Here is a 25,175-nt window from a genome sequence, read left to right on the forward strand (position 1 = left end):
AAAAACTTGCCTGTGGGTATTTCTATGCCTTCACCAGGCAAATTTAAAAAGGAGCACTTCTAACTCCCACCACACACAGCATGGCTTACTTTTGAAAACCCATTTATTCACCTATTTGAGCAAAGTTCATGTTTTCTCAGTTCCTCCTGTGACTATGGGTTTAAGAAGGTGGTGGACATCAGGGCATGCCCAGAAACTAAACGCACAAAACAAACAGTTAAAACAAGAGGGCTGCAACAAATCCAGAAACAATTTAAAAAACAAAAAACAACAACAAAAAAAAAAAACCCAAAGCATTCAGGCGACTTCATGGGAGTTCATTTAATCCCAAGGATTTCTGGGGGACAGCTGTAGAGGGAAGAGCTCATACAAACACTTCACTGTACATACAGATTTACATTGTGTGTGTGTGTGTGTGTGTGTGTATGGGGGGGGGGGGAGTGGACATGATGTATAGTCTTGCCTGGCAAGCCCACCTCTGGACAAAGCAATTTTCTGTACAACAAACAGCCGGGGAGCCTGCATCCCAACTCCACACCTGAGCTGTGTTTGCATCTGTGGGCTCAGCTGAACAACCAGGAGCGTTCCAGATGACCTACAGAGTTCAGTTAGAGTAAACCAATTACAGACAGACTGCTGTCTCACCTACTGTTAAGCTGGACGTACAATATATCCTAATACTATTTATTATATAACCACACAGAATTTGGAATGCAGACTACTATGTAGGCAAACTGGAACAACACCTGATGGTATCTTTCAGCCGTTTTCAGCGCAAACTCGGGATATAGCGCTGGTATGCAGACTGATCTGATGGAGCAGAGGGGGAGAACTCACATCGTTTTTGCCTCCTCCTCCCTAAAATGCTGCATCTGATCCTCAGACGGGAGGGGAAAGACAGCGAGCATCACATCACCGACGCTGCGGCTGAATTACGTTGTGACGAGGCAGGGGGCCGAGCTGCCCACGTTCCGACATCTGTCCCTTGATTCTGTAAAACCATACTTTGTTCTGATAATAAAATCAAAAGCATGAAAATAAAATGAAAGTATATATAACTCTTTCAGGTCCATTTTATGTGTGATTGGCATTTCTTTTTTTTTTTTTTCCTCATTCATTCTTCTTCGCTCTCGTTCTCGTGCTCCATGTCTTCCTCTCCGTTAGCTTTGGATTCTTGTCTGCTATCTGGATCCTCATCTTCCTCATCTGCCTCCTCTTCCCAGTTCTGAGGACACAACAATGAACATCTCAGTGTTCAACTCAAAATGCAACAGTTTATTGTAGAAACACTGTTCATGTACTGGTGAGCCAGTTCTTCCACCTCGGAGCGTTAGTGTTTGCTGACTTCTTCTAAATCTGAGCAGAAACCTGGGTGAGATCTTTCTCATGGTGCCATACTTACATCAGAGTCGTCATCAGGAAGACCTTCATCACCAGAGGCCTCATCTTCATCAGATGATTCTGAAAAGGGGGGAAATAAAGAAAAAACAAATCCATCAGCTGATGCTGCGAAACAGCTTTCATTACATGAACTCCTGCACATACGTACCTCACACACACACACGCGCACACACACACAAAAGGAAAAAGAGGTGAGGTGGAGAAAGAAAGGAAAAAACCTTCCATGCTTTCACTGGTTTCTAAATTTCATGGAGAGGGATAGCAGGCATTTGCATTTCAATACCATAGCAGGGCCATTTGGTTATGACAATACTGACCGTGTTGGAGGAGGGAGGAATGTCAATATGATTTGCTGAGGCTATCTGCCCCATTAGGTCAGCCAGTCACCATCTGCTGCAAACACACTGACCGGTGGACTTTGATACAGATATTACTGAATATTCTACTATTGTAGGCCATAAGTATAAATATGCTTATAGGCTGTAGAACAGGAAAATGAAGCAGAACTTATCATCATAAATAGAATATAAGTATTTCATTATGTGAGGGGAACATGACATATACTTTTTTTTCCTCCAGCCAAAATGAGAAAGTACATGACGCAGGCTAAAAAAAAAGACATTTTACCAACAATGCATGCTGGGTAACATGATAGGCTCGCACACACATTTCCAGTGAAAGGAGAAGTGTCGGGAATACAAAGCAGAGGATGAGAGCAGGTCAGCCTGAGAGACTGTAACCATTATTACAACATGTACCCATCAATTCAATCAGTGAAATCATTTCAAGTCAGGGGCAAATTGTTTTTAGAGGTGTTTGCCGCGTGTTGTGAAAAAAGCAGCTTTTACATAACAAACTGACAACAGGCACGACTGTGGAACTGGCAGCCCTATTATCTGCATGTCCCCAGGGTGACTGCTGCACATTTATAGAGGCCCAAATCTCAACCTATGTTCTGACAGACATTTCTCCAGGTACTCTAATTACAGCAGCTCATGCAACAGAGTTGTTAATTAATGTATAATTAATGTTACCCATACAGGCAACAACCACTACAATTAGACAGCACAACAAGTGTTTGCACCTGAGAGATCGATGAATAAAACCCATTCTAACACTGCCGACACGACCTGACCAAACTGTGTCACTGACTGGGCTGAAGCTTCCTGTCAGATCCCCATGTTGGACCCGTAATAAGCCCGGTGCACAGCAGCATCCACACAGGACTGTAACTACCTCCTGCTCATGAGCTCCCTTTATCAGGTTTTTTTTTTTTTTTTTTAAATGAACCTTCACATTGTGGACCACTGACAGGGGGTGTTGGAACTCAAGACGCAGCTTAATTATTTCATGAAAGCCAATTTTCTACGTGGTTCAATAAAGCGTTTTCTACAGTACGGTAATGAGAAATGAGAGTGAACAGAGTGGGGCCTTGTTGTTCTGCTCAAAGGGGAGGATCTGAACGCTGCCGGTCAGGTTGCCAGGCAACAGGAGTCATGTTTGCGTGCAGTGCATCGCCAAGAGTGGCTGCATGATGGGCAAAATTGGCTTCATATAACTTAACTGATCCGGTGCAGTCTTCATCAAGAGTCCCAAATGAGTTGAGGTGAACCGACAGGGTAATGAATTCAAGTCAAAAATAACCAGAAACAATATTCTGATTCTGGTGGGGCGGTGATTTCAACACCGAGTCAGTGTGACCTGTTGCGCACTTCGCTGCATTTTTGGTTCAGGGAGTCACTTCGGTCGATCGTGCTCCTGAAATGTGTAACTAACGAGTCTGAGCGTGAACCAAGATCCTTTTATTCCTGTCAGCTGCCACTCACACACGGCTCACCACACTCACTCACCACGCATCATCATTCAGAGACAGACCAAGGTTAAGATGCTACATGGGATTTTAAAGGGCTTAAGGAACTGTAATGTCATCAAGGAAGAAGGATTTAAAGAACGAGGACACACGAAACTGGTCAGATAGCAGGAAAAATCCAAACATCAGTATGACACTGTTTAACATGTTCTCGTGTTTGAATATCACAGTGTTTATTCAGTCTAAGGGTTAGTGATACAGAACATACAGGAGGACACTACAAGAAGGACAACACTTACCCTCTTCATACACCAGCTTAGCTGTGCGGTCAACATCTGTAATTGTGTTACTGCTGTCACTTGTCGCCACCTAGTGGTAAGGAGGAGGACAGGCATTAGAGATCCAATGAAGGATTTGTGCAAATGACTTTGTTTTTTCTTTTCAGCTGTTATCCACAAGTTGCTTGCTGATGTTTGTTCTTTGTTTAGCTTTGTCACTGAATGTTGCGCTATTAAAACACTTGTCTGCTTTCATGTTTTTCAGGTTTCATTAGCCCAGTCCTCCAGGCCCGCAGGGTCTCTTCAGTCCTTCTGCTGCACACCTGATCCAATTAGGGGGCTACATGTTTACACGACGCGTCTATTATTAGGATTAGGTTTGTAAGAGCAGAAGTGGAGCAAAAACTCTGACGCGTGTTCTCTCTGACAGAGAGAGGGTGAATAACATGTATGTCACATCCTGGTCAGAGATTCCACACACACTTCACTGGTGCAAATAAATGGCAAATTATTTAATTTTAGAATGATCCATCACATTTCTGTAGTGTTTGAAATGATTCTCAAACTGTGTTGGGATAATTAACATCTGTGAATTACTTGTGTGGAGTATTAGGAGCATCAACAACCTGGAAGCAACTCCACAAAGTCAGAATCAGCTCTGCATGTTCTGATCTGATAATCGTGCTTGTAGGACGGGGGTGTAGCTGAGGACTGGGTTGGACAGCACAAGTTTAAACTAAAGGATAAAAATAAATACACGTAGCAGACTGATAAATGTATTCACTCTTTCAGAGCTGAATCTGAATAAACCTTGTGCAGTGAATCAAGAATAAATCCGATTTACGATACCATTAACGTTTTATGTCCACCACATTTGTTATTCTACATACATTTCTTGCAGCAGCAGATCTGAACTGAACAACTCACTGCACTCTACTAGTGAACGTATACTGAACTAACTGTACAAACACATTAGCCTTTATTAAGATCTTGCAGAGACTCTGTTGATACTCGATACTCTTCCACAGTCATAATAAGGTAAGCAACAGGTGATGTTTTGGGTCTCAACACGTTTCACAGCTGAATTTCACACAACAGTGAACAGCTGGGAAACATTCAGTATATTTTAAGGTTGTTATTATGCTCTACAGCACCATCAGGAAGAGCTTCTAAACAATCCCTAGCATCCAGTTCATACCTCTAACACTGCAGAGTCCAGCCGCGTATGAACACTTCAAAGCAAAGACACCGTGAGTGTCTTCAGTACGTGATGATACCCACCTGTGTCATCAGGAGATACAGTTTCCCATGCAGCTTTGTTAGCTTGTGGAACATCTTCACTCTGCTCTCAATCATGTGATAAAGCACCCCCAGCTGGGTAACCAGGTCTGGCAGCTGTTGGATACACAGATAGATCAGCTGAAGGTAAAAAAACATTTCAAGACCGTACACAATGAAAAGGCCCCAAGGTCGCATGTCCCCAGTTTACCACTGCTTTCATACTCTATATGAATTCAGTCAGTGCCTAGACTTCACTGAACATTTACCATTGTACTTCGTGGATGATGCTAGTTATAATAGAAGGTCGAGGAGAAATGTCATGGGGTTACCACACAAGAAAAAAAAAAAAAAAAAAAAAAGTAATTTGAAAATCAAAGTGTTATCCAGCTGACGGTGCCCTGATAAAAGGTCACATGGTACTCAAAAATCTATTTCCTTCGTGTCTGGAGAATCAACGTGTAAAGCAAACAGATATTCAGCTGCTGGTTATGGAGATATTTTGGTAGCAGTCACAAAAAAAAAAAAAAAAATGGACAGACAATCGGAGGCAATCATATAATCTCTGCTGTGTGGTGGAGGTAATGACTGCAGATCTAAATAAGATTAAATATGAATGTCGACAAAGGCGGGAGATGTGCCCAGAAGGGTTCCGTGTGTTTGTTTGTATGCTCGTGTCAGTTAAACTGCTGTGTGCGGTGCTTAGGGGTAATCACAATATGCACTGTGTGGATCATGGAGAGCCTAAAGTGTGTGTCTGTACAGCAGGCAGTGCAGCGCAAGTCAAACAAGCATCAACAAACTAGAGCCCGGTGGCTTTCGTATGAGCAGCACAGGCAGAACGTGACGTCGCTGAGATGGACTCACCGATGCCAAGTATGATGTGTGGTGCATGAGCACGGCCTTGAGCCACCGTACCATTAGAACGGCCCTGTGGGAAAGAACAAATTCACATGCTGTCAAGTGGGAAACTTGCTTCTTGACTGTGTTTATCCGCAAGGTACATTTTTCATACTGCACAGTAAACCAAACATCGGTATCTCCATTGTTGACAGTTTTTAATGTGAACAAACACCAAACTTAAGCCACTTAAATGCTTCGTGTCGATGTGTCGAGCTCTCACTTACGTAAAAGGATGCCCCTGGAGCCTCTTTGTGATCTACGGAGGAGGAAATAAAGGGCTGATTAAAAATTGCAATAAACAAGAGCTAACACATTAGAGATCACGATAGTGTGACAAAAGATCTGGGCAGACTGGCGTCTCAAAGACAAAACAGCAATAAAAAAAAATAATAATATACACAGAAAATTGCCACTCACCTCTTCCACTAATGGTAAAACTGCAGGGAGGGGTAACCGAGCAACCGTTTTCTTTATTACCATCTCTTTGCGAGTCTGGAAAACTTTCTGTCAGACACAAAGGAGAAAAACAAAGTTATTCAGGGACATTTGACAAATTTAGATTTCGTTTAGATAAGACGAATATTCAAATCAACTTCTTTACAAGTTTGGGCTTATGAAAGCCTGAACATTTAAACTCAATTTGAAGGATGTTTTGGGATCGAGTTTAAATTGTCACACCAAAAACCAGTTGGAGTTTTGGTTGGTATTTCAATTTGCTTTTAACTTTCTGAATGGAAGATGAGCAGAATCTTCAGGCAAAAAACAAGCAAAGACATTCACTTAGATAAAAAGCCAAAACTAAACTGAAAGTTTTATTTCAGGTATTAGAAACTGAGAGGAGAACTTACATTTAGGATGCTGGCGTCATTGCTCTCCAGGCCCTGCACCAGCAGCACAGCAAAATTGTCTGTCTGTAAAGAGGCCGTCCCTTTAGGAGCTCCTTTCTCGGTGGAGACTGTAGACAGATCAATTTCACCTAGTCGCTCTGCTATTGACATCTAGAGAAGAACAGAGTTATTTTAAGTAAACAGGAACCGGCTCCTATCTGTTCACATCCTAAATTCATCCATCCCATCTATCCATATTTCTACTTATACAGCATCACATCAAACTAAAGTGAAGAATGAAAAGTCAGATGTCAATACAACCCTGTGTTTAACATGTTCTCATGTTTGAATAACTATAAAAAAATTACGTCAGAAATGAGTATGTGTAAGCTGATTCTCTGTGCATGTGAAGCTGGTTACATAGTGCCATCAGGCTCAGTGCTCTTGCAGCTAAAACAGTGTCCTTGTGATCACACACCATCTACTAAGAACATCCACTGTCTGATCAGGACTGGTGTGTGACTAATCCCTGCACCAGCACTGTAGTGCAAACATGTTTTGCTCATAAAGTTGTTTGGAGTCTGGAACCAAAAAGCAGAGAAACAGAGAGATGTAGCGAGCCGCTGTTCAGTGCTTCATCATCAACACTGATCCCACCTCTTTGGTGTCTGTGTCTTTTTTCCTCTTCTCTGATCCTTTAACTGGGGCTTGGTGGCCTGGAAGCCCTGGGACCAATACTCTGCTCTTGGCGTTGACAATCGGGGTTTTCACCTGGAACAGGCAACAAATTTCATATTTGAGTGTGAATTCATCTGACGTGCTCATGGGTCAACAAATAACACCTTATCTACCTAGATCTGAGGAACCTGCCCGGACCACGCCGGTCTTCTTGCCTTATATTAAAGAAAATAGAGACCATTTGTTACCTTGGAGACAGTGGTTTCCATGGAAAGGGACAAGCTCGTCTGAACATCCCGGGTCAAGCACACATGTCTTTCTGCTGTGTTGATTTCCTACAGAGGAAAGGAAGGAAGGTGGCAGGTGAGTCCAGAGTCTGTCCAACACTGAGGTTTCAAGGCCGACAATAAAACCAACATTGTTCCTCTGACATTACCACACATTTAAAAAAAAAAAAAAAAAAAAAATATCACTGGTCCACTAAATTTCCCTAGGGACGAATTTAGTGGCTGCGCACACAGTTGTCACTCACAAAAATGAATGTCACCACGAATCTTACTCAGAGGAGGATTGCAGTTGCCTTGCAGCAAAAGCAGTAAACACAGTCCTAACAACCTAACATAACATTCACCCACCTAAAGTTTTTTTGCAAAGGCAGTATTATAGTAATAATGCATAAATAGTAAAATGAGGTTAAGAGAATAAAACAATTTCAATTCGTTTGCGCAAAAGATAAATTTAAAAAATGAAAAAAATCATTTTGGAGAAATTACGTGTTACAATTTTACGCACAGGCCTTTTACGTCAGCTGCCCATTAACATCCAAATGATTCAGAAGCGGTCTCATTTGTTTGTGAACATTTATGAAAGCAAAAACATCTGTGTGTTTCATTACTTCTCAGGTTATGACAATTCATTTATCCGACGTGTAATGGTCATAAAATAACGCTCATGTCTGCACAAACGATGTGCAAATGAATGAGTCATCACTTTGCAGTCATGTGGAGGTTAATGAGCTGCTGGGGCCTCTGCTTAAAAACGCAATGTTTGATTTCTCAAAAATGGTGCGAGCATACATTTGTGTTACTATGATACTATTACAAATCTAAGGTCATGTTAGGTCACTGCACACACATGTATTTTTGTAGCCTTGTGTGTACTCACCGCTCTCTCCATCACAGGCTGTAGGTGGTTGCCGTAGGCCAGCACCACAGTCCTAGTATCAGCTCTGAGGGCTGCTGCCAGCAGGGGGATCGGCATTGGGGAGTCCTTTGTGTCTGACATCTGCACCGTACATGAGGGTGACAAGGGCTTCTTACAAGGCCTGTGGGAACAGATGTTTAGACAGGCTATGAGAATGAGAAGTGTAAGACATTGATTAAAATGTCCTTGGGGAGATTTAATATATAACAACAACAGCAACAGGATTCCACATGACGCATAACAAAATGTAGAATTACTGTATCGGGGAGACAGCAATGTCCCCAGCAGCCATCGGGGGAAAATACACCAACTATGAGAACGAACAAATGTGATAATGACTTGTAGGCTGTATGGAGGTGCTATCAATCTGTTTCTACTCTGCTATTCAGAGTTGAGCTGGAACAGAAGAGAACTGAGCTGCTTCAGTTGTGACGCTGTGGCTTACCTGAGTCAAAATTTAGTTTTAAGTATGGACACACCCAGAAGACAAGAACAAAACTCAAGACACTTAAAAGTGCAATACAAGCTGTCTCTCAAAGAGCAGAAGGTAACTGCTGTTGTCGAGTGCTCAAATGCTTCATACTGTCTCCTTCCATTGGCATATTTGCAGTTTTCAGTGTTTTAAGGGCTTACCCATTTAAAAAGTGCTCAAAGAGATGCAACTGTCCGTCCTTACACACCACTGCCAGCCTCACCGCCTGTGTAAAATCAAAACACCACGCACACAAACATGAGCAAACTATGAACAAATATTACAAATCAGAGCTCCAAAATAATCGTACCACAGAGTCCTCCCTCCATGAGAAAATCCAATGTTCTCTTCAAACAAATGGCTGAATATCCACAGTTATGAAGGCATTTCCACAAATAATGGAACCAAAATTGGGTTCAACAAGGTCAGCACAGTTTTTAGCTAACCTGTACCTCAAAGTTGCTATTACTTAATGCAGTTTTGCACATGTCAAGTCGCACTGCAGTCATTCATGACGTTTCAGAACAACTACAGTCCTAGTATACATTAAGACGTGTCTCCCACTGACCTCTTCCTTGCTGTTGGACGTGACAAGATCGATGTGCTGCGGCTCGTCCGTCAGTGTGAAGGACACCACCGAGTTCTTGTCCTTTCCATCCTCTCGTACTTGCCTACAGCGAGACAGCATATCAGTACAACGATAACAAGAGCGTGGCTGATGAAAACCAGCCAAATAATAGCAGAAAATTAATTTTACCAGACACGTGACGACTTCAACATCGTCAACAACTCAAGATGAACACTCACCATACACTGAGCAGTCGGTCGTGAGCAGCACCAGACAGGAAATAGAGGCCGTTGCTGTCAGGAGGTCTCGTGGTGGCAAAGCGCAGGGTCGTCACAGCTGTGGAGTGGCCTGTGAATTTCTGAATAGAGGGAAAAGAACAACAGTGGAGTCAATTCTGTTCTAAAGGTCAGAGCCATGTTCGACTGGTTCGGTCACCGTTTTCTCTGTTTTTACACTCAACTAACTGCAGCTACAAATTTTTCCCTAAAAGCACTTGTTTGTATCAAGACTGCAACTTCTAGTATTTGCATGAAAACAGAAGTTATTAACCAATCTTGGTCTAATAAATTAACAAGACACTCACCCTGTAAACCTCCTTGGTGTCCAAGTCCCACATCTTGATTATCTGCCCAGCCGAAAGCAGCAGTTTACCATCGTGGCTCACACACAAACTGGTCACGGCCGCACGGTCCGCCTTCCACTTACTGTGTCAATGATGAGGAGACAATGACAGTGGTTGGTGCATGTGTTTATCCATTTTGGTGAAGGTTTATAGTCTAAATGCATTTTTTATTGGATTCCATCTTTTCTTGTTGACATTATTCAACAGGACCAGGAGCATCAGCAGTGCCTGCTTTATTCTCCATTACCGTCAGATCCAAGGAGCACTCGCTCGGTTGTGTTTTCTATCACAGTATTTTTCATATTTACGTGAAGAGCCTGAAATATTCCAGCTACAATCAACAGAGCACTTTCTGCTGTTGAACTGCACTTGATAGCAGCAAGAAATGCCCAAAACACTCACCGGTCCCCAAAACCATTTTGTGGACCGCAAATGGGCTGTAGTGAGCATCAAGTGAGGATTCATGGTGACATTAAAGGTCATGCTTGTATCCACTGACTGTAGAACTACTCTATCAGTCACCAGAGAGATAGTCCTCATCATGAAAAAGTTGGTAGTTATTCATACCCATAAATAAGAAATCTTAAGGTTTTTTTTTAAGCTAACCAGATATGCCTGTGTAAGAATAAGTGAACTCAATCAATGACTTATGACATTTCCATTCTGGGGAACTGAATTAATGAAAATGTCTCCCACAGTCAGCCTGTTATTTTCCTGGAAGGACTTTCACCCACTCCTGCTCACAGAGTTCAGCAAAACCTGTGATTATTTTCCTCCTGCATCCCAAATGGGTTTAATACTTTTCTTAACAGCGGACCCCACTCAGGCAGTCTTTGGTTAGACTGTGTTAATATGCCTGGAATGACTGTCCTACTTGAACGCACACTTTTACTGGTAAGTTTGGTGAGAGAAAACCTGAGGCTGGTCTTTTCAGACAGGACATGTTTATACCCGGCAGCCTTTTCTGTTTGACAGGTTAACAATGACTTCAGATTGTGTTACATTGTGCGTATGTAAAGAGCATCTGCCAGTCAATCTGAAACTGAAACATTTTCCATAAAGTTAATTTAAATACACAGGAACATAAACGCAGCATTATGGTTGAGTGAGAGAATAAATACAAAGCAGCCAGCCGTTTCAATTAATACTGAGACTGACAGCAAGTGTAGTTAACACAGACGCTTTGGGTTAAAAAGGCTGCTTTGCCTCTGTTTCAGTAGCATTTTGCATGTAAAGTATTACCTTTGATTGAATATTACATTTGGACTTTTGCTGTTGGTCTTCGTTTGGGAAGGACGGATTTCTCCTGAATCCTGTTCTAAAACCAGGAACAGCTCCTGACCAACATTCCTGTCTCCACAGAAATCTGTGACTGAAGGAAAAGTTTAGGGTCTCTCATAATGTTTTATTATGTTTAAAGCCCAGCCTGAAATAAAGAGAGCCCCCCCCCCCCCCCCCCCCCCCCCCCAACTAATTTCAGAAGAAATTATTACACTTTTATGAAATATATTATCTTGAGGGAAAACGAGTAGAGTAACAAAGACTGCACATTTCAAGAGTAAGAAGACCTTTTACAGGTGTATTCTGATCTCTCTGATTCAGCTCAGCAGGTGACTGACAGATCAATCCCATTGTGCATTTGCTATGTTGTATAAGTGTTTAGAGAAGCAAGTGCAGTGTTGAGCAAAACAAATGTCTTCTTTTGGAATTTTTGCAGAAACTTGAGGAAAACGGCTCAGTCGGTCAAAATCAGGCAGGGCAGAGGAAAAAGTCAATGTTGTCAACAGAGTCTGTATCAAGCTGAAGCTGGTTTAAGATTACTACGAGTAGTCAAAAACAAGTTAATGAAATAAAAAAATAGCTGAGAACATTCAACTACCAGGCTTCACATTCTACACTGGCCCTGATCGTCATTTTCACTGGTAACAACAACAACAACAGCAGCTGGCAGCAGGTCAGATCAGCTGTCACTATTTGACGGTAATTCTATAACAGCCAAAATGAAACTTGGCTGTTGTCTGGGTAATATGCCTTCTGCAAGCTGGTGTCTGCGCCTGTCAGAGATCATTTGTGATTATAAAGAAACATCACTCTGCAGCACCATTCCACCACTGTGAGGAGACTGTTTCTGAAGTTTAGCAAGACCAACGGAGTGGAGAAAATAACAATGAACTGTGAAGGAGGCATAAGATGATGGGTGTTTCTGACAGCAAAGTTCTACTCAGAAACATTATACAACCCGTTGTCACAATCTGAGACAGAAAACATCTTCACACTTTACGAGGGATGCAGTGATTTAAAGTGCGATTTTCCTCGCCATTTCATCTGGCTCTGTAGTACCGTCTGCAGCTCCCTCTGGACGTGATACGTTATTTCTCTTTTTAAATTAAAAAAAAAAATCTAACATCCTATTTAGATTTTAAGCACAACAATGTGACTCGATATAGCTGGTGTGTTTTGTCTGGTCCCAAATCTAATCAAGAGGCACTCCGATATTCTTTTTCATGCCAGTATTTTAAAACAATCTTCACCACCTTCGCTAACAAAGTAGATACTGACCTTCGTGCCTTGCCTGTCTGCAGGTCCCACTCAATAATGTTTGTATCATCTGAACCGCTGTATAATAAACTGTCTTCAGGGTGCCACTGGACACAATTCACTCCTCCACTATGGCCTCCATCCTGGCAGAGACAGAAAATGACAGAGTTAGCAGTGGTAAACAAACTGTCCCATTATTCAACAGTGAAGACTTTAAGGGTCACCAGTTGCGGCAATGTAACACTTTGAGCTACTGCTGAACAGTCCAGGGTCTCACCCACAAAATATGTTTTGTATGTTACCACATGTCACATGCGTGGATTGAACTTAATGGTAATTTTAGAGGCTGTAGTTTGCTGTGGTTTTGACTTTTGATTGAATTATATCATACAGTACTTCTATTTTTGAAAGCAATAAATACAGCCTCAATGATGTATGATGTAAGTACGTCTGACACAGTTACAACAAAAACTTATTATGTCAAAATGTTAGAATATGCATTGTATCTTCAGCACAGTGAAATAGTATGTATGTGGTAAAGCTTACAGGTTCTCTGCACACTAAAAACATATTTCAGGATCTGTATGAATTATGAAAAAACTTCTGTCTGGTATGATGTGTTTCTTATCCCACTTTGGAGGTTATGCTATAAGATATATTGTAACACACAAATCAGTGTAACAAGTGTGAAACTCACCAGGGTACAGTGCAGTGCTCCTTTTGCTGTACTGTAGATGAGCACAGTGCCTGCTGCTGTGCCCATCGCCAACAGGTCTGCCTTCTCCTCCACCTGCCCTACCTCCGATTTCCTCTTCTTCCTCTGAGGCCCTTCCTGAAATACAGCAAGCATGTAATGTTAACTCTTCCTAAACATTACAAATAATGATTATAAGTATGAGCATTCATGGTACATTTGGAGGCTATATCTGTAATTCTGTTCCTATTATCACTGCTTGGTTTCAATTCTGTACCAGAGCAGTGACACATGATAAAAAGTGAATACTGTCTTTAACTGTATGTAAGTAATTTTGATGATAATTTATAAATTTGCTTGCTGAACCACCTGCAGGCAACTAATTCACATTACTAATTCAAAACATCATTAACTTAATACAAACATCGCATACTGTACTAAAATTAGTTATTACGATTCAATCATTATTATTATTTTTAATAAACCAATCCCCTTGAGTGGTATTAAACTGTTTAAAAAGTGATTCCAAATACACTGTGGTAAAACTTTTTTAAGCTCCCCTTCGGTTAGCGGAGGTGGCACACGCTTCTGAGGCTTTGGTAAGCTAATGCCAACTTAAATAATAAGTTTGTTTGCAGTATTAAATGTTCACAGACAATAAGAAATAATCGGTAGGGTTAATGTAACTGAGATAAGTATTCTTTACAGCTAGTTCACACCAAAACGCCAAATTAATACATTGTCCATGTCTGCACGGACTACCATGTGGGACTAACATGTGCGTCCTGCGCAGCTGTTGAAAGCTAGCTAATAGCTAACGTGGCTCCCCTGCTAACCCAGTCTGTGTCAGATACACGCGAGCGTCTTAATTAACAAACAGTAGCATTTGTCGAGCTTTCTGGGGACACTCTTTTGTGAATAGTGACACTTTTCTTGTTTTAACGTGCGCATGTCTCTAAGAAACTCTCTCACAGATAGCTCAGGCCTCGCTAGCTCATGTAGCTAACAGCAGGGAATTCCACATCAGCCTCACGTACCTTGACTATCCGGCATGGTCCCCAGGTTATGCAGGTACAAGTGGCACTCAAATGGGCTGAAGGCACATATTCTTGGTGAAGTGTTCTGCTATCTGTGTTCCAAATGCGAAGTCTGCCATCCTGGGCACACAGTGCTAAGTACTGTCGTGATTTGGGTGAAAAAACGCAGGGTAGCTGTAGCGGAGAACTGCCAGCATCAGCCGCCATTTCTGAAGCACTACTTGCGTCTGCGTGCTTCGTTTACACAAACCACGTGTGGCTGCAGCGCACATGCGCGTTAGCGCGTCAGCAGCACCACCCTCCCATTGGCTGCTGCCAGACAACAAGCAGGTTGATTCATGCTGCTTTCATGCTTCCTCGTAACAGGCGATGCTAGTGCATCAAAAGCTGTAAATACCATAATTTATAACCGGTCCCGTACTTTAGATCGAAAATAAAAAAACTGACGATGTAACGACGACGTAAGTGTTCCAATTCATTTTTATCAATATCAGTTAATACGGTTTGTGCGTATCTCTGCACTACACACCACTGGGTTGTAAATGTGTGCTCTGAATTACAACTTTTTAACGGTACTTGAACGTAGTAACAACAGATGAAGTTTGGCTATAAATCTGTCTTTTGTGGACCTGTTTTTGATGTTAAAATTTACATTTTATTTACAAATTAACATTTGCATTTTTAGATAACCCCAGGCCAATGAATCAGCCTAAGTGTGGTCAATTTTCATATTTCATTAGGTGAAAAAAGAGAAAAACACAGCTTATAGTTAGAAGTTTGATATTGTGTTCCACCTTGAAATTTAATTTATGAATTAATCATTAATTCATTAAAACAGATAGCTTCATGGATTTTGTTGTTTTGGGTTAACATTTGAATAATTTGTATATGATCTGGGACTAGTGTTTCTAATAGACCACGTACTTGCAGCTAATTAATGCAACAGCATGTCATGCAGAATGTAGAAGATATTATAAAACCCAGGAAACATTACAAATGCAACAAAAAAAAAGTTCAGAAAGCTTTGAATAGTTTTAATATTTACACAATCTGGCATATGTCAGATAAGATCACCTAAAAAAAAAATCGGTCAAACATCTATAAACATATAACAAATGAACCGTTACCATTATGTTCTGTTTACATTTGTTCACACAGCATATTTGAGCTTGGAATGAAAAACAAAGATGAGTATATGTATGTGTGTAGTTACAATATTACCCTCTGCTGGTAGACTGACATTACTACACCTGTCGCTGAGTAATGACGTCGTTCACGTGTGTTTTCCCAGCATGGTGACCTCCTGTCTGTGAGTACAGCCGAGCTGAGGAAAACTGAAGACGAACGAATGAGACATTATTACACTGGATATGGAGCAAGTGAAATTTCAAGGCTTAGTTCACTGAATGAGATCTTTTATTTTTAGTTTCTATAATTATATTATAATCTGAAGTAATGGCTGTGCCAATGCACTTTGGTGGATTCCTGTTAATGCACAGACTGGTGAGAATTTGCACATCAAGCCAACAACATCTCAGACACAAGGACTTGCTTGTAAAACTCAGTAAAAGTAGAAGAGGGATTAGAACTTTTTCAGCTGGTTCTGTGAAATGTAATGAGAATGAGAGAGAGGACTCAGACTCTTCACGCCTGAGCACCAAGCTGACATCCAGACAAGCACTGCTGGCCAGGAGGAGGAGACCCCTGTCCCCTCTGGAGAGGATCAGCAGTCTGCTGCCTCAGGACGCCCTGAGCCCAGAGGTGATGCAGCTGAGAGAGCAGAAGCAGCAGGAGGCAGAAGACAGCAGCATCCAGCTATCAGTCACACACTGCACACAAGAGGAAAGTGGCCAACCTGACACAGTCACAGGAGATCAGACCACACCTAAAGAGGATGAATCAGATAACCATCGTGCATGTGACGCAGGTGTGGAACCAAATGCATCAGCCACACTCCCAGGGGAGAGCTTGCTTTCGTTCGGGGAGCTGCTCATTGCTGAGTATTTCAAGAAAGGGCAAGTGCAGTTCAGGAAGATGTTCCAGCTTCAGGCAGGGAGTCGTCTGCAGAGCAGCTGGGGGTTTATCCTCCATGACAACATAGCCAAACAGCGTCCAGGTCAGTTCCTGAAGACAAGCATAGGGCTTCCCATCTTCATCCGACGTGCCAGTCTGGAGGATTATGTGTTGTGTATGAGGAGGGGGCCTGCCATTGCCTACCCAAAGGTATTTGTCTCCATCTTATTTACCGATGCATGCATTGTTTCTGAGTGTTTCAGGGTTGCACTGATCATGTTCTTCTGAAAGACACTGTGTGTTTCTTTCTCTCTGCCACCCTCTTTTGAAAGGATGCAGGCACCATGCTGATGATGATGGACGTCACAGAGGGAGACAGAGTGCTGGAGTCAGGCTCTGGGTCAGGAGCCTTGTCTCTATTCCTGTCCAGAGCAGGTCTGCACACACTGAACTGTTTCACTTAAGCTTTCTTCCATTAAGGCTGAAATGGAGGTACAAACTGTCAGCCCCTCGAGGGTTTGGCTTGTTAGAGTTCAAGGTTCAAGTTTCTCGGTTCCTTTCACTGTCTTCTAAAAGAGAAACAAAAACATTTACACTGTAAAAATATACAGTAATTCTAAAACATACATAACTTAAAAGCTGTGTTGCAACAGTTGCTGCTGGTGTTGAATAATTATTCCACAAATAATAAATTCCACAATTCCACAATATTCCAAATATTCCACAGTAATGTTTTTGTTTTTTCCCAGTTGGGTCTAAGGGCAGTGTGCTGAGTGTGGAGGTCAGAGAGGACCACCTTAAGAGAGCCATGTTGAACTACAAGCGCTGGAGGACATCATGGAGTCTGCGACGAGGAGAGGAGTGGCCCGACAACGTCCAGTTTTACAACGCTGACCTCTGCACGGCTTCCTCGCTCCTCGATGGTCAGGGGTTCCATGCGGTCAGTGTCTGGTTTAAAGGTGGTACGATGCAGTGCAGTTTATTAAACAGAAACATAGACAGTGTTTGTACTAACAACAATGTGGCACATTACACGAACAGATGGATTATGTCTGTTGCAGATTGCTCTTGACCTGCCGAACCCTCACCTGCTTTTACCCACTGTGATTCCACATCTGCATCCTGGAGCTGTGTGTGCTATCTACCTCGCCAAGTGTGTATATTTACTGTTTCGCTGTCTTTCAAAACCGATCTAAGAGGTTCAAGCAAGTTGTATATATATAAAATGTGCTGTGGCTTCTTAATGTTTATTCAAAGGTCTCAAGTTTAACATCTTGAGAGATACATTTAATCTCTTTCTTCCTGAGAGTTAGCTGAGAAGATTAACACTCTCCTAACTCATGTGGTTAGTTTTAGCATCAAGACATGAAACAACTGTGTCTGTCCAACAAAATCCATCTACCAGCCTCAAAAGCCCACAAATTAACACATCTCATTTATGTAACGCATACCCCAAACTGTGGGTAGAGTGGTGCCACATGTTGTGTCCAGATTCTTACTGTTATTGGTGGTGGAAGAGGTTTTTAGATCATTAAGTAAAGGTAGTAAAATACAGAATTCAAAAGTTAAGAGGTGTTATCAGCAAAATTAGCTGCTGTCAACTTTTGTTTCAAGAAAGACCTTAACTGTGTCTTGACTCTCTCCCAGTATAACACAGGTGGTTGACCTGCTGGAAGGCATCCGATGTTTGGCACTCCCCTTACTGTGTGAATGCATCATTGAGGTTCCAGTCCGACACTGGCTGGTGGCCCCAGCAATGCAGAAAAACGGGCAGTACTGCACCAGGAAACCTCCGATCCTGGATGAAGAGCACAGTGAGGAGGAGGAGGAGGAGATGACAGATGAGACTGACAACGGTGATTTAAAATACCATCACAGACATGTTATTCATTATATCAGCACCTGATGCTTTTGAGAATTTCCTTCATTTGAAACGTTACCAATCTGTTTCAGAAGCGTTAACCACAGACAAACACCCAGCCTTCGGGAGTATTCCCTACATCGCCAGACCTCACCCTGAACAACTAAGCCACACAGGTCAGATGATACCACATTTCCCATAGTCCCAGTGTAAAAGATTATATATGATGATGATGTAAATAAATGCTCATTGTCTACTTTTCCATTTTCAGCATTCCTGGTGAAACTGAGGAAGTGTGTTCAGTAGCTGCTCTGCCTTTAAGGAACCCTGGATGAAGAGGATTGTTTTAGGTTTTAATATGTCCACTTAAATTACTTTGTCGTTAATGTAATGTGTTAATGTAAATAATCTGGAAAATAAACAAAAAAACAATGCTGCAGAATTCTTTTCAGTGTATTATATGTTTTAGTGCACAAGGCAGGTTGTAATAATGAATCTAACAAATGACTAATTCAAGTTCAACCCTTTATTGAAAGCTCAAGAGGCAGCGTTGGGTCATGTAACATTTAACATTACTAAAAACACACCCAGTACATTCCCAGTACGTGACCATGTTGTAGACACGTATCCATCAATGGCTACAACTGAGTTCAGCCAAAATGTCAGAAACTCAGTTACTGACAACATGTTTTACCATCTGTGAATAAGTGGTTGTCGAAAAACAAATCCAGAGGTGCTTCAATAAATAAATAACAAATAAATAAATATGTAAATAAATAGCAGGAACTCAGTGTAGCTTAAACAAACCTTTACAATAATACTCTTTGGCAAATCACATTAATCTAACTGCATGTTTCCATCAGAGCGTGATGTGGAGTTAACTTTGTTCTTACCTGTTTAGATAAAATCAGTACCGTGTTTGCAGAGGAGATAAACACAAACTAGTGATTCAGACCTTTACCTAACAGTAAATGTGGAATTAAAGAAGAGAGAAGATAATTCATGGAACTGCTCAGTCAGTGTAAAGAGGGAAGCAGTAAAACTGGTGCGCTAGTGACGCTCTACTCCTCATTGATCCAGTCCATGGTGGTGTCGTATGCAGATCCACAAGAAGACTCACAGCCTAACAAAGAGGGGAGACAGGAAACTGTAGTTTAGTACAAGTGAGCAATCTGTTAATGTCCAATCCTGTCAGCCTTGTAAAATTAATTTAGGTGGCCTAAACAACAGTCACACTCATTAAATAAAAGGCATTTGCTGTGAGAAATAGCACCTCCGCTCTTTTTCCTTCAAGAGCATAGACATTGTACTAATCCAGGGCAGGGCCTCACTTTGCAATTGTTCTTGTCATGGTTTCCACAAGATGTTGGAAACTTTTCCTTTGAGATTCTGCTCCATGTTGACATGATTCATCACATAATTTTTGCAAATTCATCAGCTGCACATTTAAGCTGTCTCCTGTTCTACCACATCCCAAAGGTTTTCCACTGGATTCTGATCTGGAGACTGACGAGGCCTTTGAAGTTCACTGAACTCACTGTCATTGTTCATGAAACCAGTTTGAGACTTTAGCTTTGTGACATGGAGCATTATCCTGCTGGAAGTAGCCATTAGATGATGGTGAACTGTGACCATGAAGGGATGAACATGGTCTGCAACAATACTCAGATCAGACTGTGACATTCAAACCACAACTGATTGGTACTAAGGCCCAAAGTGAGACAAGAAAACATTCCCCACACCATCACACCACCACCACCACCAGCCTGGACTGTTGATACAAGGCAGGTTGGGTCCATGGCTTCATGCTGTTGACTCCAAATTCTGACCCTAGTATTAATCCAGAGTTAGCGTAGCATTTCTGTCAGCTCCAACCAGTCTGACCATTCTCCTCTGACCTCTCTCATCAAAAATGTGTTTCTGTCCTCAGAGCTGCTGCTTCACTGGATGTATTTTGTTTTTCTCACATTCTGAGTTAAACTCTAGAGACTGTTGTGAGTGAAAATCCCAGGAGATCAGCAGTTTCAGAAACACTCAAACCAACAATTATGCCACAGTCAAAGTCACTGAGATCACATTTTTTTACTCATTCTGGTGTTTGATGTGAACATTATATCTGCAGGACTTCATTCCTCGCAGTGCTGCCACATGATTGGCTGGTTGGATAACTGCATGAATAAGAAGGTGTATAGGTGTTCCTAAGAAAGTGCTCAGTGAACGTGTAGTGTGTGAGTCTCTAAAACACTGAAGGAAACTTATTAAATGTCAAAGAGCCCAAATATTACCAGAGGAAGAGAGGTGCCGCAGTCTGGCAAACTGACTCCATTTCAAAGTTTATACTGGGCGCATACATGTATTCTACTGTGGTGTCTCTCTAAGCAGACATTAGCAAGGTAACTTTGAAAGAAACATGAAAAACACTCAAACTCTAAAACTTATAAGGAGTTTTCAACATGCTAGAATAAATCCTATTCCAACACTTAACATTCAAGCTCTCTTTCAAATTTAAGTCAGTATTACTGGGATATAGCACAATCTTTTCCAGTTTAACTTGCTAATCCTGCTTTGTGAAGTTCCTCCCAGGTGTAATCCAGCTAAATCACATCTACACACAGTCCTGATTCAGACAACCCTGAAATATGAGGTGGAAGTGAGAGCCAAATTTCCACTTTCTCTTGTCAAGGGCCTTGTTTCCCAATAACAATATTAGACTTTCCCTGAATTCTCTCTCCCTCTCTCTCTTTTTTGTTATTACAAACTACTCCCAAAGCAGCACCTAAAAGTTTACAACACAAAGACATTTTATGCTTGGAATTGCTCAGTATGAAAACAAAGCTTAATGTGCAGTCTACAGCTTTCAGCTACTGGGTGCAAGTCAGTTAAAGAAAGTAAACTTAGATTGAAATAGCTGCTGCTCCAGACAGATGTTACTCTTGAGCTCATTTTAAACATTAAAGACAGCAGTGGTGATTTCATGAAGATGTACAGCATTAACTCTGAATGTCATCACTGCCTTTTCAGTTAGCTAATAGACCTTGTTTATGGAGAAATGTGCAGTTTATAGCTCCTGAAGGTCCTTTCACAGTATGAGCTGGAAGGATGTATTTAAACTATGATCATTTCTGAGAGCATTTTAAATTACAGTGCTTCTGTGTTCAGTTCAAGGCATTTTGTGAGATGGATTTTACACCTTAGCGTTAAGATGCTTTAGGGAAACGGCCCAGATCAATTTTAGTTCTGTTTATGATCTCAGCACTCAGTACAGTACTCCCTTATTCTATCACATCACGTTTTTTTTTCTTGTTGTCCAGAAATGGGTTGTATCTTCAAAGGTATTTCTGTGATTCCACAGATGTCTTCTGTACTCAGAAAGATATCTATTTGCCCAGTGAAGAACCAACATTTGAATCCAATATTTCTTCAGGCTGTGTCGGCCTCTGACAGGTAACAGGTATGAAAGGTCTGTGTAGGATATCTATGTGAATGAACAGAGTAATGAACATAGTACTAAGATCACAGTTAGGGCTAGATCAGATTTTAATCAGCTATGGTTGGAGGAGAAGCACCTCTGTATTAGTGAGACCTACCAGGAGCCTCTTGAGCACAGCAGCAGGACAAAGGTTGCATGTAGCTTTTAGTTTCCACTGCTTTCTTGCAAGAGACTGCAGCCCTGAGTGGGGTGGTCTCCAATGTCAGCAAGGAGGTGAATGGGTGTGGATAGGTGGTATCTGCGGTCTGTGCAGAAGAGCCTCTGTAGGGAGAAGAGGAGCCCAGGCCCTGATCTAACTTGGCGCTGCTGTTACAGAGGGCACAGGAGATCAGGGCGGCAGAAGGCCCACGGGGAAAACGGACATGGTCTTGCTCACCATACTGTCGCTGCGCACCGCTGTGGAGCACTGATCTGTCTCGCTGCCACACAAAGTGAGAGGGCACAATGGCCATCACCTACAAGGAAACACATAGGGAGACACAGACCAAGAAAAAGATAAATACAGCTCTGTCAGAAACTAGATGTACCACCTCACGGTTATATCCCTCCACCAACCAGACAAGTCACAGTTTACATCCATGTCTGTCCAGACTCATATATGCAGTGAAGACTCTGAAGGAATTTAATAAAATGGTATTAAATTTACTTTGTCACAATTAACATGAATTCTTGAGTTATGTCCAAAAATGTGTTTAGTGAGGTTGAGTTGACTTTTGCCTTTGACCTCTGACCATCAAATTCTCTTCAGTTCATCCTTCAGTCCAAGTGAATATTTGTGCCAAATTTGAAGAAATTCCCTCAAGGCCTTTCTGAAATACCACGTTCATGAGAATGGGAAAGACAGACGGAAAACCGAAAACATTATGTATCCGGCAGCAAGTGTTGCCGGTGCAAAGGCATAAAAAAAAACCCTAAAAAAAGAATCACATCACTGCAAAAAAAACACAACAGAGATGGAACTTCTGGCATTAAACCAAACTAATAAAAATTGCACTGTGCAGCAAAAACAGACCCTTAAAAAATTCCCAGAGAAACACCATTTATCAGTCTCCTCAGGCAATTTTACTTGTGTGTACCTCTTCACAGCAGCGCCTGCTGACAGCAGCTCTGTACTTGATGCGAACCCACAGCTTGTCTCGCTGCTTGAGGAAGCGGGGAAAGAGCTTCCTCCAGTTTTTGCCCAGCGCCCATGGAAAAATCTCATACTTACTCTCCTCCTCATCCTCCTCCATGGTGTTGGCAAGATACCTAGAGATGGAGCACATGAGCTAGTTTCATTTTTGCCCGTAAATCAACAATGGGGGTTAAAATCAGCGGCACAAAGGGTGTGCTTTTCATGATCATACCGAGATAGAAAAGAAAAATTGCGAGTCTTTTCACCAGAACTTACAGTGCAATGAAAAAATTCTTCTTGGTGTATTCAGCAATAGTGAAGTGGGCCCTTTTGAAGTACACAAAGGTCATGGCTAGAAGGTACTGATGAATGAGGGAGATAAATCTGAGTCAGTTAACAGTAAGAATTATAAAGCTTCAAAAAGAATTTGAAGCTTTCATCAAAGTAATAGCTTTACCTTGTCTGTCATTTTACGGCAACAGTCCATCCACAGGAAGTCTTGAATAAGGTCATTATCTGTAGCCAAACAGATTTATTTTATACAACTTTATATTTTCTGCTTGTTTTAAAGTTTACTGACTTAAAACATGCTGTTTATTTTATTATTATTCACCAAAAAGTCTGAAGTAAGATGCCATTTCCTGCCGCTGGATGACAATAGTGGGAGGCATGGGTATTTTGGTATAGTGCTCCTCATCCTGATGCTGGTTTGGCTGGTTCGTCCCAGGTGGGCCCTGGACGTCTTGGCCGCTGGCTCTTTTTAGCTGGAGACATCTTCTGATTTGACGTGTGTGAGAACTGTTGGGTTTGACCCTGACAGTTACTGATGGGGGAGTCTGGCACCACTGGTGTGTATGCTTCATCACACTGCAGTCAGAGGCTAAGAGGTCTGTGGTGTTGCCTGAGATTTAATGGAGGACAGGTATAAGGTTGAAAAATTATCAAATCACAGTAAGTGCTCAGATGAAAATCCAAAGTAAAGTGCCCTCATATAGCTTGTTAAAAATACACAAAACGGAATTAGGCCTGTTGAGCCTGGCAACCAGACACTAAGCTAGCTAACAAAATAGCTGACAGCTCCCTGCTCTTAGGAAGCTAACTTCAGCGTTATTTCATTGTGTGTCCTGTGTACATTGGGTGCTCTGACCCACTAAGCATGGCAAACAGGTCTTTAAAATAGACAAGTTAACTGTAATATATTTAACAGTAACTGTGGCTGAAGTGAAAATTTACTTGAACCGGAACAATATGGACGTCCACAGCCAACAGCTCACCACCGCCGAGCTTCCTTTAACAGTGAATGAAGCAGATTTCAGCTCGGAAACGTTAAAACTTGACAGATTTCAGTGTAACCAATACAACAGGACAGGCCCTGGTGGCGCTGAACGCTCAGACGAACACTGTCTTGAAAACAGGAGGGAATTCTAACAATTCACTAGTTTTAAAAAGCTAAATTTAAGAATAAAGCACACACCAGTCCTTACTGAGCGGAGACGATGGTAGTTTGAGAACGCGCTTCTGGATCCGTGCCACACACCCAGCAGCACACCTGCACGCGGGGACGCGTAGACCAATCATGTGCCACCGCCGCCTCCTCCTCCTCCTCCTCCTCCTCCTCCTCTTCTTCTTCTTCGTCGTCAACTAATGGCGCAGCATGCACTGTCTCTCCAGTCTGTTTAGTGTGGAACTATGAAACGCACAAATACAAATTCAGATAAAGATTCATTCAGTTTAAGATAAAAACCAACAGAATAAATAAAGGTAATTTTCACTTTCATAAATGTGTATCTGTTTGAGTTTATACTACGTTGTGACATCAGTAAATAAATAAGGAACCTAACGTACAAAAAACATGACTGGATTCATTTATGTTATTTTCAGTAACAGACAAGGCAATAATAGTGTATGGAAGAAGAAGTCAGACCCATCCAAGTCCAATTAACTGTGAAAACTTAATCTGTGTACTGACTGAGCATAGTTTCATACTTTCAAAACTTAAGAAGATAAAGTTATTAAGCAGTGAGCAGCTGTAATTTGGGAATATGGAGGCTAGCTAGCTGGATGTCTGTGAATGTTCTCATTCATCCAGGTCATAGTTCTCTCTTTGAAAATTGAATCGAAGGCAACTGGACATATGTTTGTCTGGGAAGACGTTTCGCCTCTTATCCAAGGGGCTTCATCAGTTCGTATGCATCGGTCTATCAAAGAGATAGCTAGCTGGATCTTTTTGTAGTTTGTGTAAAACAACAATGCATTAAATGATGACTTCACAGAGGTTACAGAGACAGAGATCATTCACAACAACAAATTAGGGAAAAAATAGAAATGCAAAACAATTACGACAGTTTAAATCGGTGTAGGAAGAAGAGCAGAAGAACATGTGTCAAA

General features: G+C 41.7%; 3 protein-coding genes across 4 annotated transcripts; 1 reads left to right on the plus strand and 2 right to left on the minus strand.

The window, feature by feature from the left end:
- Positions 1–299: 299 nt before the first annotated feature.
- wdr43 (WD repeat domain 43) lies at positions 300–14,535 on the minus strand. The gene is made up of 18 exons (XM_041061245.1): positions 14,310–14,535; positions 13,276–13,410; positions 12,600–12,721; positions 10,002–10,122; positions 9,658–9,776; positions 9,419–9,521; positions 9,012–9,076; positions 8,340–8,499; positions 7,424–7,510; positions 7,155–7,268; positions 6,519–6,668; positions 6,088–6,174; positions 5,895–5,926; positions 5,635–5,698; positions 4,771–4,884; positions 3,511–3,580; positions 1,403–1,461; positions 300–1,225 (listed from the first exon to the last, which is right to left on the minus strand). Exons 1-18 carry the CDS (start codon positions 14,514–14,516, stop codon positions 1,115–1,117), a joined length of 1,920 nt encoding a protein of 639 aa, XP_040917179.1. The 5' UTR covers positions 14,517–14,535; the 3' UTR covers positions 300–1,114.
- Positions 14,536–15,610: 1,075 nt separating this feature from the next.
- Positions 15,611–18,607, plus strand: trmt61b (tRNA methyltransferase 61B). 2 transcript variants are annotated; one of them, XM_041060874.1, is made up of 7 exons: positions 15,611–16,532; positions 16,655–16,757; positions 17,072–17,262; positions 17,384–17,475; positions 17,970–18,178; positions 18,276–18,359; positions 18,455–18,607. In XM_041060874.1, the coding sequence occupies exons 1-7, from the start codon at positions 15,765–15,767 to the stop codon at positions 18,487–18,489; spliced, it is 1,482 nt and encodes a 493-aa protein (XP_040916808.1). In that variant the 5' UTR covers positions 15,611–15,764; the 3' UTR covers positions 18,490–18,607. The 2 variants fall into 2 exon arrangements, with proteins under 2 accessions (XP_040916808.1, XP_040916810.1); XM_041060876.1 differs by having other exon boundaries at positions 18,279–18,359.
- A 189-nt stretch (positions 18,608–18,796) lies between these two features.
- spdya (speedy/RINGO cell cycle regulator family member A) lies at positions 18,797–24,169 on the minus strand. Its single transcript, XM_041061058.1, has 7 exons — positions 24,021–24,169; positions 23,401–23,688; positions 23,245–23,303; positions 23,064–23,149; positions 22,750–22,921; positions 21,771–22,128; positions 18,797–19,306 (listed from the first exon to the last, which is right to left on the minus strand). The coding sequence occupies exons 2-7, from the start codon at positions 23,648–23,650 to the stop codon at positions 19,245–19,247; spliced, it is 987 nt and encodes a 328-aa protein (XP_040916992.1). The 5' UTR covers positions 23,651–23,688; positions 24,021–24,169; the 3' UTR covers positions 18,797–19,244.
- Between the last annotated feature and the right edge of the window lie 1,006 nt (positions 24,170–25,175).

Source organism: Toxotes jaculatrix, chromosome 17 (assembly GCF_017976425.1).
Source record: "Toxotes jaculatrix isolate fToxJac2 chromosome 17, fToxJac2.pri, whole genome shotgun sequence".
Classification (NCBI taxonomy): Eukaryota; Metazoa; Chordata; class Actinopteri; family Toxotidae; genus Toxotes; species Toxotes jaculatrix.

Coding starts and splice junctions, on each gene's coding strand:
- wdr43 (XM_041061245.1), bottom strand. CDS start 14,516: ATGGCGGCTGATGCTGGCAGTTCTCCGCTACAGCTACCCTGCGTTTTT. Junction 9,777..10,001: donor ACACCAAGGAGGTTTACAGG/GTGAGTGTCTTG, acceptor CCCTCTATTCAG/AAATTCACAGGCCACTCCAC. Junction 8,500..9,011: donor TTTGAGCACTTTTTAAATGG/GTAAGCCCTTAA, acceptor CTGTTCCCACAG/GCCTTGTAAGAAGCCCTTGT.
- trmt61b (XM_041060874.1), top strand. CDS start 15,765: ATGGCTGTGCCAATGCACTTTGGTGGATTCCTGTTAATGCACAGACTG. Junction 17,263..17,383: donor ATGGTCAGGGGTTCCATGCG/GTCAGTGTCTGG, acceptor TGTCTGTTGCAG/ATTGCTCTTGACCTGCCGAA. Junction 18,179..18,275: donor GACAGATGAGACTGACAACG/GTGATTTAAAAT, acceptor AATCTGTTTCAG/AAGCGTTAACCACAGACAAA.
- spdya (XM_041061058.1), bottom strand. CDS start 23,650: ATGAAGCATACACACCAGTGGTGCCAGACTCCCCCATCAGTAACTGTC. Junction 23,304..23,400: donor ATCTTACTTCAGACTTTTTG/GTGAATAATAAT, acceptor GTTTGGCTACAG/ATAATGACCTTATTCAAGAC. Junction 19,307..21,770: donor CTGTGCTCAAGAGGCTCCTG/GTAGGTCTCACT, acceptor CCTCTTTGTTAG/GCTGTGAGTCTTCTTGTGGA.